The sequence below is a fragment of the Triticum aestivum genome, chromosome 4A (assembly GCF_018294505.1).
Source record: "Triticum aestivum cultivar Chinese Spring chromosome 4A, IWGSC CS RefSeq v2.1, whole genome shotgun sequence".
Lineage (NCBI taxonomy): Eukaryota > Viridiplantae > Streptophyta > Magnoliopsida > Poales > Poaceae > Triticum > Triticum aestivum.
Genome location: NC_057803.1, coordinates 294,951,333 through 294,967,513, shown reverse-complemented (window position 1 = coordinate 294,967,513; position 16,181 = coordinate 294,951,333). Strand labels below are relative to the sequence as shown.

Genomic DNA, 16,181 nt, shown 5'->3' with positions numbered 1-16,181 from the left:
ATGATTGTGGTAAACTAAAAAGCATAGACTCAAATCATACAAAACTCTCCAAGCAAAACACATATCATGCCGTGAATAAAAATATAGCCTCAAGTAAAGTTACCGATAGACGAAGACGAAAGAGGGGATGCCTTCCGGGGCATCCCCAAGCTTAGGCTTTTGGTTGTCCTTGAATTTTACCTTGGGCTGCCTTGGGCATACGCAATATTAGGCTCTTTCCACTCCTTGTTCCAAAATCCATCAAATCTTTACCCAAAAACTTGAAAACTTGACAACACAAAACTCAACAGAAAATCTCATGAGCTCTGTTAGTATAAGAAAATAAACTACCACTTTAATGTACTGGAATGAACTCATTCTTTATTTATTTTGGTGTTAAACCTACTGTATTCCAATTTCTCTATGGTTCATACCACCCGATACTAGCCATAGATGCATCAAAATAAGCAAACAACACACAAAAAACAGAATCTGTCAAAAACAGAACATTCTGTAGCAATATGGAGGTCTCAAAAACTTCGGAAACTCCAAAAATTCTGAAAAATTAGAAAGACCTAAATAATTTGTATATTGATCTACTGCAGTTGGAATTGGTATTTTATCGCTCTCTGGTAAAAAAAATGAAAATTATTCTCGTGAGCGCATACTTTCTGTTTTTTCAGCAAGATCAAACAATGATCACCCAAGAAGATCCTAAAGGCTTTACTTGGCACAAACACTAACTAAAACATAAAATACACTATCATAATAGAGGATAGATGATTTATTCATTACTAAACAGGAACGAAAAGCAATGAACAAAAATAAAATTGGGTTGCCTCCCAACAAGCGCTATCGTTTAACGTCCCTAGCTAGGCATAAAACCAAGAATAGACCTAGGTATTGTCATCTTTGGTATTTATCTTTTTAATATGGTTATGCTCGGATCCGGGAGGTTCCTTAAGTTTCCCTTCATACTCGGAGATCTTTATATCTAGAGCATCCAACAACTTATTGCAAAGAGTGATCAACATATTCATGCGGTGAAGGTTCCCACTAACATTTTTAAGGGGTTCAAGAGACTTTTACAAAATTTTAGTTACTTCACATATTTTCTCAAAAACTTGGGTTCCTTCTTGAGTATGATGGAGTCCCTTTTGTGGGGGAAGTACTCCTACTATTTTCTCTATAATATCATACGGAATACTAGGATCAATTTCAAGAAAACTCCCTTTAGCGGCAAAATCCAAGAGTTGTCTATGGGATATGGTTAGCCCAACATAAAAATTGCGAAGTAAAATCTTGAAATCTCCCTCTATAGTGCAATTACGATAGGACTCTATCATGCTGTACCAGGCATCTTTGAAGTTTTCTCCTTGTCTTTGTTTGAAGTGAAGAACTTCAAAATCGGGAGACAAAGGAAGAGATGAAGGGCTAGCCATGAAGACGAAACCAACGATCTAACACACGGACACACGAGAAGTAAGCGAAAAAAGACGAACGAAAAAGGTGAATAAAACGGCAAAGGTGAAGTTGGGGAGAGGAAAACGAGAGGCGAATGACAAATAATGTAATGCGAGGGAGAAGAGTTTGTGATGGGTACTTGGTATGTCTTGACTTGAGCGTAGATCTCCCCGGCAATGGCGCCAGAAATCCTTCTTGCTACCTCTTGAGCATGCGTTGGTTTTCCCTTGGAGAGGAAAGGGTGATGCAGCAAAGTAGCGTAAGTATTTCCCTCAGTTTTTGAGAACCAAGGTATCAATCCAGTAGGAGATTACACGCAAGTCGCCTAGTACCTGCACAAACAATCAAGAACCTTGCAACCAACGTGATAAAGGGGTTGTCAATCCCTTCACGGCCACTCGCAAAAGTGAGATCTGATAAAGATAGTAAGATAAATATTTTTGGTATTTTTGTTGTATAGATTGGAAAATAAAGATTGCAAAATAAAATAAATAGTAAAGTAGAACTATAGATCGGAAACTTATATGATGTAAAATAGACCCGGGGGCCATAGGTTTCACTAGTGGCTTCTCTCATGATAGCATATATTACGGTGGGTGAACAAATTACTGCCGAGCAATTGATAGAAAAGCGCATAGTTATGAGAATATCTAGGCATGATCATGAATATAGGGATCACGTCCGTGTCAAGTAGACCGAAACGATTCTGCATCTACTACTATTACTCCACACATCGACCGCTATCCAGCATGCATCTAGAGTATTAAGTTCATAAGAACAGAGTAATGCATTAGGCAAGATGACATGATCTAGAGGGATAAACTCAAGCAATATGATATAAACCCCATCTTTTTATCCTTGATGGCAACAACACAATACATGCCTTGCTGCCCCTACTGTCACTGGGAAAGGACACCGCAAGATTGAACTCAAAGCTAAGCACTTCTCCCATTGCAAGAAAGATCAATCTAGTAGGCCAAACTAAACCGATAATTCGAAGAGACTTGCAAAGATATCAAATCATGCATATAAGAATTCAGAGAAGAACCAAATATTGTTAATAGATAAACTTGATCATAAATCCACAATTCATCGGATCTTGGCAAACACACTACAAAAGAATATTACATCGAATAGATCTCCAAGGACATCGAGGAGAACTTTGTATTGAGAACCAACGAGAGAGAAGAAGCCATCTAGGTAATAACTATGGATCCGAAGGTCTATGGTAAACTACTCACACATCATCAGAGAGGCTATGGTGTTGATGTAGAAGCCCTCCGTGATCGATTCCCCCTCTGGCAGATCACCGGAAAAGGTCCCCAGATGGGATCTCACGGGTACAGAAGGTTGCGGCGGTGGAAAAGTGGATTCGTGGCTCCCCTGGATGTTTTTAGGGTATAAGAGTATATATAGGTGAAAGAAGTACGTCGGTGGAACTACGAGGAGCCCACAAGGGTGGGGGACGCGCCTACACACCTGGGCGTGCCCTCCTACCTCGTGGCCGCCTCGTTGCATCTCTAACTTCCACTCCAAGTCTCCTGGATTGCGTTTGTTCCAAGAAAGATACTTGCGAAGGTTTCATTCCATTTGGATTCCGTTTGATATTCCTTTTCCTTGAAACACTGAAATAGGCAAAAAAATAGAAACTGGCACTGGGCCTCCGGTTAATAGGTTAGTCCCAAAAATAATATAAAAGAGCATAATAAAGCCCATTAAACATCCAAAACAGATAATATAATAGCATGGAACAATCAAAAATTAAAGATACGTTGGAGACATATCACCCCCCTGCCATGCGTGCGATCAGAGTCGTGCGTTCTGATTGGCCAGAACCCAAACCCTATAGACTGTACATCCGCACCATTGGATGCTCCTTGATCGAGCGGCAATCCTCATCCCTTTCGACAACACATGGAGTTCTAGTTCATGTAAATGTTTTCAAATAGCACACGGTTCACTCAAGAAAGTCGTGTGCCTACCAAACCGTGCTGATGCCCCCCTTTATGCGCGCATGATCTGAGTCATGCATTCTGATTGGCAAGAACCCAAACCCCACAGATCGTATATCTGCACTGTTGGATGCTCCCAGATGGAATGACAATCCTCATCCCTTTTGATAGGAAATGCAGTCCGGCTAGGATTTGATTTATATGCCAAAATGCATGGTAAATGCCAAAAAATGTATTAAATATAGGACACGAAACCTGAAATGCGCCAGCAAATCAAACCCGTGGTATAATGGTGATTGCTTAACGCGGGAAAAATTTAGAGGCGATATGATGAACTCACGTCTTCATTTCAAAATTAGTACGTCTTCATTCCAAATGAAAAATTTCTCTTTGTGCACACGAGCGCTTAGAGGCAACCGTTTGCATAGGCCTTTCCATGCGGCGGCCGAGGATATTTTTCAACCTTTTCACCTAGGCTACCGAACCCCCCCCCCCCACCGCCCGGCCGCATTTCACTCAACTAGTCCACCCAATCTCCATCGCCAGCTCCTTCTCCCCCGGATCCACAACAGAGCCATCTCCGGCACCGGCGTGCTCACCCCGGTCGTGTGCCCGCTCTTCGGCATCAAGCCTACCTCCAGTGCCGTTACCAACATGCGGCTGCCCTTACCTCCCCTTCTTTGTTTGCTAGTGAGCCACCCTCGAGCATATCGATCCTGTAACCCATGCCTCTCCTGTGGTCTAGATGGGTTTGCATTAAGAAGCCTGTTGGTACTGCTCTCCGTCACGGTGAGGCATATTTCCTCGCAATCCCTCCTCCTATTTCGTTCCATATGTTCCCAAATTGGCTATAAAATGAAGGAGAGCGTATATATGTTCATTATCTGCCTTCATAACTGGTACATATAAGCTATATTTGTTCCAATAAGTTACTGTCGATTTACAAATCACGGGCACCCGAGTCACACAAACTTAACAAATTAGCCGTACATTATCCAAATTATTGCATGACATGTTTAGGCAGCTTCATTGCAGTTGTTAGTTTTATGCTTATCCTCCTTTCCTCAGTTTCGCATGTGTTCTCTGTAGATGCCCAGTAGCAGCGACATCACTCATGCTTCAGGCGATGTATCTTCATCTGATTCTGACAACCTAGGTCTTCAGCAGATTGTGAGGGATCAAGTAATCTTGAACGGGATAGAGCTGCAGTAGTTACCCTTCTGGTCAGGACACGGAGGAACGCTCCAAGGAAGCCCACACACCAGCCTAAATGTCTATATAAAGTAACCGCTATCAATTTAAAGTCTTGGGCTCCAATTAAACCAGATAATGCATGCGCGAGGTTCAGGAGGGTGTGTTGATTTGTTGGTAGGGAAAGGCTCAACATTAATCTGCCAAGGTTTCGGAAGGCTGACACAGAAACGCGGCGAAGGATAGTCCAGGAGATTATTGATCACTTCAACGTTCTAGAGCAGTGGAGAATGTAGGTGGAATACGCTGCACTGAAGAAGGGTAGGGATGCTTGGAGAAACTGGAAGCACGTGCTGTACAAGAAGTACTTGAGTGAAGGCAAGGACCCAATCCCCGCATACCCCCAAATTACAAAGGCAGACTAGGCAGAATTCAAAAGGGTCAGGGCAACTAAAGATTTTGCTGAGAAGAGTGCCAAGCAATCGGAACTTCAGAAGAAGAACATACACCCCACCATATGGGTGCAGCAGGATACTACGACATGAAGCCGATATGGGACCAGGAGGACAAAGAAGCAGTAGCGGCGGGTGGGCAACCGACCTTTTGTGAAATCAGGGGCGAACGCGCCAGAGACTACTTGCGGGCACATGCAAAGAGGCGTGATGACGGAACTTAGTACTTTGAAAAATCACGTGATGAAGAACTGTATCAAGTGATGTTAGAGGCTTCCAAGATCCCTGGAAGGTTCTTCAGGAACTCAGGGCCATGTGAGATTCTGTCCGATGCTCTAGAAACAAGAGAGCTAGAATCTGGCCGCGCAAGGGGTATAGATGTTAATGTCCCGCACAAGAGGGCTTTCACAATCAGCAAAGAAGAGAGGCTCATGATGAAAAAAGCGAGGAGTGAAATGAAGCAGAATGAATTGTATGAAAGGTTGAGGAAGGACATGTATCCGTCTGTTCGAAAGGATATTGAGGAGTCAATGATGATGCAGAAGACTCTAACACTGATAGATAGCCAGCAAATGGGAGGGGAGGTGGGCATGGACGATGCTTCTTATTGCACGACAACACAACACAAGAGTAGCTGTGCATTAGCTGACCCTAGCGACACTGAGACTGCAACTGCTCATGATGATGCTATATCTGATCTATCTGGAATGAAAGACACACAAAAGGGCATGCTTACACAGTATGAAGGTACATTAAAAGGTACAACAGCCTGAGTTTTCCCACCCTTCTTGGAAGAGGGCCTCTTGTTGGACAATGTGCCATTCAAGCCGGGCTGTGTGAAGTGCTACGTGTCTAAAGTAAAGCATGGATTCAATGAATTTGCCCTGAAGAATGTCGTAGGAGACTTTGACGAGCAAAGGACCTTGGGAGAACACTGTTACATCACATCCAGTGGCCACGAAAGGAAATAGAGTTCATCGATGAGATCCCTGAAGCCCCGCCAAGAGCAACAAATGTTGCCCCTCAACTGGTGCATGCTTCCCTCAAAGAACCTAATACTCGTAATCTGACGACTGATGCATCAACCTATGATCAGCCGACCCGACTTTGTGCCGTACAGGCCATGCCATCCTCCGCCCCAGAGCAGCCAGTGGCAAGGCCTACAACTGCTGAAGACGCACCACCGGTTCAGATGCCGGCCACGGAAGCAGCGGGGGGAGACCCAGCTGCAACACATGCTCAACAGACCAACCTGGTGGAACGGACTGCTAAGGAGTCTGATGCTTCGGAACCGCCCTCTAAGAAGTCTGTAGGTCCAGAACCGACTGCTCATTAGTCCGTCGGTCCGCAGTCGCGTGACCAGCATACCAATGTGTCAGCACTTGCTGCTCAACAAACCAACGCATTGGCACGACCTCCTCAACACACCGACAAGTTGGCACCACCTGCGCAGAAACTCGACATAGTTTCAATGCATGGTCACCAGTCCGATGCCTCTGCTCCTGCAGCCTAGCAGTCCATCCCAGTAGCACCACCAGCTCAGTGGTCCGACATAGATAAACTGTCTGCTAAGCAGTCCGTCGAAGCTTCACCATATGCTCGGTAGTCTACCTTGCAACCAACTAGATGTTCTGCCAGAAATGCTTCAAGTACCAAGAAGGAAGCAGCCAAAAAGGCTGCACCCGTGAGGAAGCACGGCGGGAGAGCGAAGAGGAAAGAGAATGATTGCCTCTTACCTAAAGTACTCATTGCCCAGAACCAAATTAACAGCAGGTTGTTCGAATCGGGGAGTAATATTATTTTTGATGGCATGGATGATGAAGAAGTAGATTTGTTGCTAGCTAAAAGTAAAGTAGACGCACTTCAAGCACGCAATTACGTCCATGGCCAGCCATTTCTTGTTGGCGAATATTTTGATGAGTGCAGCTGCTATTACCGCGAGTTACATGAATATTGCATGGATCTAATGTCAGCATGTCATCATGGTTTGCTAGTCCACTACAACAGAGATCATTTCCGACACGATGCTAGTTCCATCAATGTGAGTTTCTAGGACTTACATCTCTTTGTCAACTTCAACGAGCTCGATGCCACATTTGTTAGATGCCTAATTTTGTAAGTACTTAACAAACTCTGATCAACTTCTCCATACAAGGCTGTAAATGATAAATAGCCAACTGCATTTTATTCCTCTCAGGGGATTGAACGCGCATAGAAGAAAAAGGGAGAGTGTGTATTTCATAGATCCTGCATTAGAAAATGGCACAACATTAGATGGTAAGAACCTACGGGACTTGGCCATTAACACGGGCGTCCGTCTCTTCAAAAACATGTCCCATGCATAATCATTTCTCTGGACATATCATGAATGGTAACTCAAGTAAACTATGACACATACCCTGATTTTCTTTCAGATTTCGACATGATTCATAAGTTCATGGCTTTCTTAATTTGTAGCAATCACTGGATATTGGTAATCATTGTTCCAAACAAGAACACAATTTACTACATGGATTCTCTCAAAGAGTGAACAATGCTCAGGATCTGAGTCATATTCAGCAATTCATGGATAGGTGTTGAAATCTATGATGTTGAAATTAATTTGCATTCATGTCTGGTTCAATAATTGATGTTGTCAAAATTCATCTTCATTTGCAGTGTGCTCACATTGTGGAAAACTAAACCAGGGAACCTGTTCAAGAGGGAACTAGCTCTGTAGCACGAGATCGTTTCTCCGGTAACACACCAAAATCCGTTATATTCGGAAAATTTATCCAATAGTCTACAAATACCTTTTCTTGCGCTAGTCAAATGTTCAAGCTTCTAAATAAACCTATTTCTATTTTTGTCCAAAGAAAAAATAATACATCTAACACCGGTTAGGTTGTTCCTAACAGGACAAATACATGACTAATTCTGTACAAAAAAATTTAGTGTCCTCAGGAAGAAGTAGGGACCAACTTTTGTGGATACTATGTTTGCAGACACATGATCTCCATCTGCAAATCTGCTGATAGTTGTGACGATCCTCGCGAATTAGTACCAGTAAGTCTATCTTAATTAATATATTCTACCCCACTCATATGACACATTCTGATCTTAAAAATACTGCAGCTCATCTTAGAACCGAGGTCCCCTAAACCGCTCCCGGCTAGTGACTTAATGATGGTTCGGAGATTTATCACCGACTTCTTGCTGAATCATTACATCAATCCCACTAGTGATAATGAAGAATTCAGCATGCGTTTTCCTAAAACATTGAGTAAGAGTTAGCCGCTAAACATACATGCATGGATCCATTGTTTTCCATCTGATGAGGTTTTCATATTTCGTACACTATGATTAATTATGTAATGCATATATGTGTGGACAAATCATTGGAATTTAGCTACCGTATGTTCAATTGCAATTGTTGCAAAATCTGATGAATGTTCTTCATGTGGACACTATTTGTTCAATTGAATATTATGGCGAATTTGCTGTTTGCATGCCAATTCAAAATGGGATATTTTTGTTTTAACCTGGCAATTGGTCCGCACACGGTTCAACTAAATGAGTGTGTGCGATCCACATCGAAAAGTATACGTCAATCATAACGGAACCCTCGGTGATACACAGCAGATCGCAAACGATTTGCAGTGCTACTACGTGTGCGTAGGGCTCCGAAACCATTTGTAATTTCACGGTTACACACATGAAAGCTTGGAGTAAACCTTGCCCAATGTAAAATACAATCCCAGTCGCAATTTTTTCAGGAAACGGGTGGGATCCCAAACGAAAAGCACACATCACTGTTGCCGCTACCGTCGGTGATACACAACAAATCATAAATGGTCTGCAGCACTTGTATGCGTGCGAAGGGGCTCCTGAACCATTTGTGATAGAACATTAGCGCACATGATAATTGTTGGGAAACGTGTACGATGGAATCTTGCATGACAGACAGGTTCCGTAGAAAAACACGTGTGTGATGGGGCACATATCACACACAGTCCACATGTTGGCCCGTGTGCCTTACATATTGTTTCCCAAACGGTTCATTACGACACACCATTTGGTTTCACTGCGTCATTAAAAACGTTTAATCACCAATCCCACACGTGCGAAAGAATTTAGTGTGTGCTACATCGCACACAATTACACTTTGCAAGGCCTCTGGATCATGGCTCCATATCCCCGACAGTTCCTAGGTCATGTGGGAAGGACCCCCTATCGCCCACACTCACTTGGCGACGGTTCCAAATGTCATCGCGGAAAGGGGTTAAAAACCATGTCTATATCACCAACGCGTACCAGTGTGTGGCAGTGTATGGGATCATCTCGATGGGTACGGATGGGAGTGTTTCGGTGGGACTAAGATGGTCATTTAGTGTTTTGGATAGGATGGAAGTGGTGAAGTATTTGAGGGTTTTTGGAGCAATATCACCAAGCACTTGACAAATTGAGTCATGATCGAAACTGTCGGTGCACTAAAACATGGGTGTCTTAGTACCCCGACTTGTGTACAGGTAGTTGTAGCCTTCCCGATGGCAATGCTTGCCGAAGGAGTACTGTAGAAAAGATACCAACATACAAGACCATGAAGAAGGCCTCCTAGAAGGTCATCGAGAAGTACTAGTTAGTACTAAAGGACAAGATTCCAATTCCCGACAAGCCAATACCTAACAAGCTCCTTGCCAGGAAGTATCCCCTTCTTGATTTTCGACCACTCCACCTCCACCTCATCGGCCAGTTGATTGCTTGGCAAGATTAGAGTCGAGCAAACAAGCGGCTTGAGGAGCATCAAAAGGACGTGTGTCAGCACACTACATAAAGGTCAATTTTATTGACACGCGTATAGTGGACGTATCAAGACGATGGGCTCGGCCGGGACAACGACACGGAAGGAGGGATGCCTTTCGCCAAAGTATCGTTATCATCTCACAATGCATTAAATGCCCTTGTCCTAGTCCGACAGGATTAGGTTGGGTAGCAACGAGGCCACTATTACGTGAGAGGTAATGACCATGTTGCCACTGTGGTGACCCCTTTTCGTCTAGAAAAGGAGGCCCATGGCTACCTTGGCATGGGTCGACACTTTGCTCACCCTTACACAATAGTTGTGATACGTCTCCATCATATATACCTTTTCAAACTTTTTTGTCCTTGTTTTCGACTCTAATTTTCATGATTTGAATGGAACTAACCCGGACTGACTCTGTTTTTAGCCAATTAGAATGATGTTATTTTTGTGCAGAAATAAACGTGCTCGGATTGACCTGAAAATTTACAGAGAATATTTCCGGAATATATAAAAAATAATGGCAGGAAAACATACCAGAGGGGGGCCACCCAGGAGCCACAAGCCCTGGGGCGCGCCTACCCCCCAAGGGGGCGCCCCTGACTTGTGGGCCCCCTAGACCGTCTACAACCCTAACTCCAACTCCATATATACCTATTCGTGGAGAAAAAAAATCAGAGAGAAGATTCATCGCATTTTATGATACGGAGCCCCCGCCACCTCCTGTTCTTCATCGGGAGGGCTGGTCTGGAGTCCGTTCGGGGCTCCGGAGGGTGCAATCCGTCGACATCGTGATCATCAACCTTGTTCCATCACCAATTTCATGATGCTCACCACCGTGAGTGAGTAATTCCATCATAAGCTTGCTGGACGGTGATGGATTGGATGAGATTTAACATGTAATTGAGTCAGTTTTGTTAGGGTTTGATCCCTAGTATCCACTATGTTCTGATATTGATGTTGCTATGACTTTGCTGTGCTTAATGCTTGTCATTAGGGCCCGAGTGCCATGATTTAAGATCTGAACCTATTATGTTTTCATGAATATATGTATGTTCTTGATCCTATCTTGTAAGTTATAGACACCTATTATGAGTTATGATCCGCATACCCCAAGGAAACAATAATTGTGATTCTTTCCGGTGATCACCGTAGTTTGAGGAGTTCATGTATTCACTAAGTGCTAATGCTTTTTTCCGGTTCTCTATTAAAAGGAGACCTTAATATCCCTTAGTTTCCATTAGGACCCCGATGCCACAGGAGGGTAGGACAAAAGATGTCATGCAAGTTCTTTTCTATAAGCACGTATGACTATATGCGGAATACATGTCTATATTACATTGATGAATTGGAGCTAGTTTCGTGTCACCCAAAGTTATGACTACTACATGATGAATATCATCCAACACAATTATCATTGCCGATCCAATGCCTACGAGCTTTTCACCTACTTATCTTTGCCAAGTTACTTTCATTGCTACTAACGTTACAATTACTATGAAACTGCTACTGTTATTATTGCCACTGTTACCGTCACTATCATACTACTTTGCTACTAAACACTTTGTTGCAGATATTAAGTCTTTCAGGTGTGGTTGAATTGACAACTCAACTGCTAATACTCATGAATATTCTTTGGCTCCCCTTCTTTTGAATCGATAAATTTGGTTTAATACTCTACCCTCGAAAGCTGTTGCGATCCTCTATACTTGTGGGTTATCAAGACCTTTTTCTGGCGGCATTGCCTGGGAGCATAGATCTATTTGCTGACTCACTTGAGATTTAAATCTATTGATCACTATGAGGAATCTTAAGATACCAGAATCAAGATTTTTTCCCTCTACTACGAGGGTAGGTAATGAACTACCACCTAGCTCTTCACTTGATTCATCTTCTATTTTGTGTAAGCTTGCAACACCAACACCTGCTATTAATTCTGATATGTCACAAGTTATTGATGATGCTACTTTTACTATGAATGATGCTTATGACAATACTAGTAATTTGCTAGATAAGACTGTGCCACTTGGTGAATTTCTTGATGAACAACTTCCACTACCGCAGGATGCTACTAATGTGACACAACGATCAGAGACCCTTTGACGAAACTGCGTGCGATGCATTAATCACAAACGGTGATGTAAAAAACCCGTCAGAAAAGGTGCAAAACGTTTACAATAGATGATACATCAAACACAGTTCAGATTTTAGTTGCGTGTGCGATGAGGAGCATATGGTTCACTACAAGAAACCTGTTAATCCATGACGGATTTCTGATGACGTTCCCGCAAACCTCATGGAAACCGTCACTAATTACCAAAGTGCGAATGGGCCTCAAAATGACAACTCGTTTACTACGAACATCGAGGGACCGTCACAAAAACTGTCACAGATTGATCAACCGGGCCTAGTCGGGCCTAGCCTCTTTTTCTTTATGTACCATTTGGACTGTCATGGATGGCTCTTGTGTTTTGTGTAGTAGTATGTCTTTTTGTTTGACCCACGTGTTAATCGGATGCAATCAACATTACACATACATAAAAATAGAGAGCGAAACTGAGAGCGCGCGACGGCGCGAGGAGGAAGATTTCAAGTCTCCAACGTGGGGGGTCAAAAATTTGGAGCCAGCCCATTTAATTACAGAGTCCACATCCACACTAGCCTAACCCTAAATATCCTTCTCCGATCTCCTCCCGTCCCCAACTATCAGCCACCGCCGCTCCACCTATCGTCCCCGCGCTTCTCCATGTCGTTGCCGGCAGCGCCAGCGCTGAACCACCCCGCATCGGAGCCCTGCCCTACTACCCCACGCCATGCCCCTCCCCATTCAGACCACCCCCTTGAGCTACGGCGGCCCGGTCCTACCCCTGAGCCATGGCGGCAGTGGCGGCGGCTGGACAAAGTGCCGGATTTGGAAGTCCCCGAGGTCACCGGCTGCGGGAGTGCTGGATTTGGAAGTCCCTTAGGTTGCCGGCGGCGGGAACGGATCCATCTCCATCCGGCGGCGAGCGAAGGCGAGTTACAGGAGGTGGCTACAGTGCCCTGGATCCAGAGTAGATGGACGGCCCTTGTGGCCGGGTCCAATTGTCCGCCAGCCACGCCGACGTTAGTCCCCTCATCATCGCGGCCGTCTTCTCCATCCGTGGCGCGCGTCTCCTCAAGGCAATGCTGTGGAGGTAATATTTCACCGAAGGTAATATTGTGATGTAGTGTAGCTAGTAAAATAAAGTTCATTCAGAGTTTGCTTTTAAAACATCTGATTTAGAGGCTAAAGCAGAGGAGAAATAGCTAAGTCAGCTAGCTTAAACAAACAGAGGAGAATCCTTTGTGTTTCATATTCTTAGAGCAAGTCAGCTGAAACTCTGAAAACTTAGGGTGGACATTGGCGAGTGCATTCTTATTTGTTCTTTTCCTGATAGTTTTTTGTAACAAAATAATACTAATCTGGAAACAACCAAACAGTACACTTAAGGGATACATTTTCCATACCCACTGATTCATCTACCCGATCTATACATATAAACCAGACATTTTTTGTGACTGCATACGTCTATACTCAATAGTAATATTTTCCCCATCCTCGTTGATTTGTAAAGGGAGAGCACATAAATATTTTGCAGAGGCGCACTATGCATCTGATAAATAAGCAAAATTATGATTTTAAAAAGGCAATGTAAAAATATCCTCTAGAGAAAATGTTAGTGTATAGCTATGGCGTGTTTTAGTTTGTACTGATAATCTGTTACCACGTCTAAAATTGGCTCATAGACATTCTTTTGTTTTTACTGATATGTATTGTTATCGTATAAACAGGGATCTTTTGTTGTTGTTGAAAGCAAGGTATTACTAACTGACAAGTTCCATCGATTGTGTGTCTCCTCAAGACAATGTTCATAAAGTCGCTGCTTCTGCCAACTTCTGCCTTGCCGCTGCATGGAGTCGCCTCGCCGCCACCATAGCCGCCCATCGTCACTTTCCAGCAAGGTAACTTATTCCCAACCCATGCTCTCGTGCTGTTGCTTGTCGTGGTCGACCTGTCTGCTGGGCGCTTTCTTGCTATTACCATAATACATGTCTGCTTGCTGCTGCCATACTACTTGTGTGCTTGCTGCTGCTGTACTACGTGTGTGCTTGCTGGGTGCTTTGTTGCGTGCTTGTGTGATTGATTTTCTTCCTTTTGCAGGTGCACACACGCACCCAACATCCATCCATCCCCAGGGGAGATCAGCATGTGAACAACCACGGCCATTTCTCTTAGCCAGCACAAGCAGTGCCATCGGCAGTCAAGACAAGCAGCCAACAACTGGAGAAAGTCCTGAATCTGGTTAAGAGTTTTCTTGTTGGTACATTTTTTTGACTTATATTTGTTGTTTAAGGTTCAATAACACTGAAATAACACATGTGTGCGTAAAAGATATGTCTGCAGAAGAAGACAAGCTGTGTGGTAGTTCATGTTTTTGACTTATAGTCAGTACATCTCCCACCTGATCGACGCCGATGCCACAGTCCTCGAGCAGAACAGGGTGAGCTTCATACCGTTCCATTCTTGATGTGAATTATTCAGGCTGTAGATTTTGAGCTGTTCAAGATGTGGACTGTTGTGTGGCTCCAGTAAAATTATAACTGTACAGATATTTTTGTGTACATAAAATCTGCATTGTACAATCTCCCTGATGTTATGCATTTTATTGATACTCCACTGGAGTTGCTATCTCTTGGTGTTCATGGGTTCTGAGTCTGACAGTACAGATTTTGAATTTTTCATGTAATAACAAGTAATACGCTTAGTACTCCACAATTAAACTATTAGTGCGGGAGGTCTCTTAGTGAAACTGTATCATATTCTGTGTTAATATTTTGCATGCCATTTGAAGTTCACTTGGCAAGCAAGTATTGTTTAGTACTGTATTTGTTGGTGCTTTGAGATGAAATTGCAGCATAAACATCGAGTTAGATGAAAAATCCTTCGGCGCTGATTCCGATTTAAACATTGAGTTAATATATTCTGTACAAGCCTATGTTTATGCCCAATTTGTGTTAATTATCTTGAGTTAGTCTATCACTTCTTTACTAACATTCTTGTTTGTTAAGGAATGGTGTGGTACAGTGTCTAATTTTCAGCTGATCGCTTGTATAGAAAATTTTAATCCAGAAAAACCAAGTACTTGTATAGGCATGCACAGCTTCCTCTCACTAAAAAAACTAAGTGCTTGTCTCTCTCGCTTTTGTTCACATTTCTTTTAGAGTACAGAAATGTTTGATCCAGATAAACTGAATACATGTACAGGCACACAACTTCCTCTCACATAAAAAACTAAGTGCTTGTCTCTCTCACTTTTGTTCACATTTCTTTTAGAGTACAAAAATGTTTATCCAGATAAACTACATACCTGTACAGGCACACAACTTCCTCTCACAAAAAAAACTAAGTACTTGTCTGTATCATGTTTGTTTGCATTCTTCTTTGAGAAATCTCATGTTTGTTTGCTAGGCGAGAAAATAGACAGCTCCCAGTCTGGTTATCCCCACACACTTACTGTTTGTTCGGTCCAGAACCAATGGCTGAACCAACTGCTGCACTTTTAGTTCTGTGATGTGTGTTTGTTACTTGTCACTTGTAGGCTAACTTGATTATACTTTCATTTGACACACTTTTCTTTGGAGTAGTTATGCTTGTTTTCACGTGTGTTGCCCACATTTACGTGGTACCTTAGTATAGTAGTGGTGTGCCCACAGGTGATTGCTTGGAAAATCAACTAATATTACTATTTGGATTCATTTGGGAGCTTGCTTTTATAACATATTATAATTTTGAATGTGTTCTGATTCTACACAGGTTTGGTAGTTAATCCATGTTACTGGAGATTGAAGTTTTTTAGCAGGAATTACTTGGCTTCGGATAGCTGCCTTCAATCGTTGCTGTCGTTGGAGATTAAAATATGTTAGCAGTGCATTTTCTTTTAAGTCATGTAACTCACTCCTTAAAAAACCTTATAGTGCTTTCTAGATATGCTCGTGATGTTTTGATATTAGCTTTGCTTTTTCAAATCAGATTAGATTGTTGGAAATCTGTATTCTCATGTAAACTATTGCTATTTTTGAAGGAATGTAGTTTGGTTGTCTTGTTGTAAATTGTGTTGTATCGAGAAAATAGGCTGTACAAAAAATGGGGCTAATGGGTTGGACTAAACAAACAGGGCAGGACAAAGATAAACAGCTAATCGGTTGGATTGTACACCAAAATTATTGGGCAAATCCCTAATTGGGCTAGTTACAACATGGGCCATGTTCATCTCCACGTCAGATCCACGTAGACGGCTTGTTTGGTCCACTGTTGCATTCACGTCATGTAAATTGGTGATG

General features: G+C 42.9%; 1 protein-coding gene across 7 annotated transcripts; it reads left to right on the top strand.

The window, feature by feature from the left end:
- Positions 1-12,432: 12,432 nt before the first annotated feature.
- On the top strand, positions 12,433-15,950 carry LOC123085995 (uncharacterized). 7 transcript variants are annotated; one of them, XR_006440237.1, is made up of 4 exons: positions 12,433-13,802; positions 14,002-14,142; positions 14,233-14,341; positions 15,655-15,950. XR_006440237.1 is itself a non-coding variant. In XM_044507694.1 (3 exons), the coding sequence occupies exons 1-3, from the start codon at positions 12,565-12,567 to the stop codon at positions 14,051-14,053; spliced, it is 582 nt and encodes a 193-aa protein (XP_044363629.1). In that variant the 5' UTR covers positions 12,434-12,564; the 3' UTR covers positions 14,054-15,950. The 7 variants fall into 7 exon arrangements, 1 of the variants encoding a protein (XP_044363629.1); XR_006440233.1 differs by having other exon boundaries at positions 12,434-12,994; positions 13,703-13,802; positions 14,002-14,341; XR_006440234.1 differs by having other exon boundaries at positions 12,438-12,994; positions 13,632-13,802; positions 14,002-14,341.
- The last annotated feature ends 231 nt before the right edge of the window (positions 15,951-16,181 follow it).

Bases quoted from the DNA above. Each gene is read 5' to 3' on its own strand.
- LOC123085995 (XM_044507694.1), top strand. From the start codon at position 12,565: ATGTCGTTGCCGGCAGCGCCAGCGCTGAACCACCCCGCATCGGAGCCC. The intron at 12,995-13,702 runs GTAATATTTCAC...TGTCTCCTCAAG, and splicing joins CTCAAGGCAATGCTGTGGAG to ACAATGTTCATAAAGTCGCT. The intron at 13,803-14,001 runs GTAACTTATTCC...TTCCTTTTGCAG, and splicing joins CATCGTCACTTTCCAGCAAG to GTGCACACACGCACCCAACA.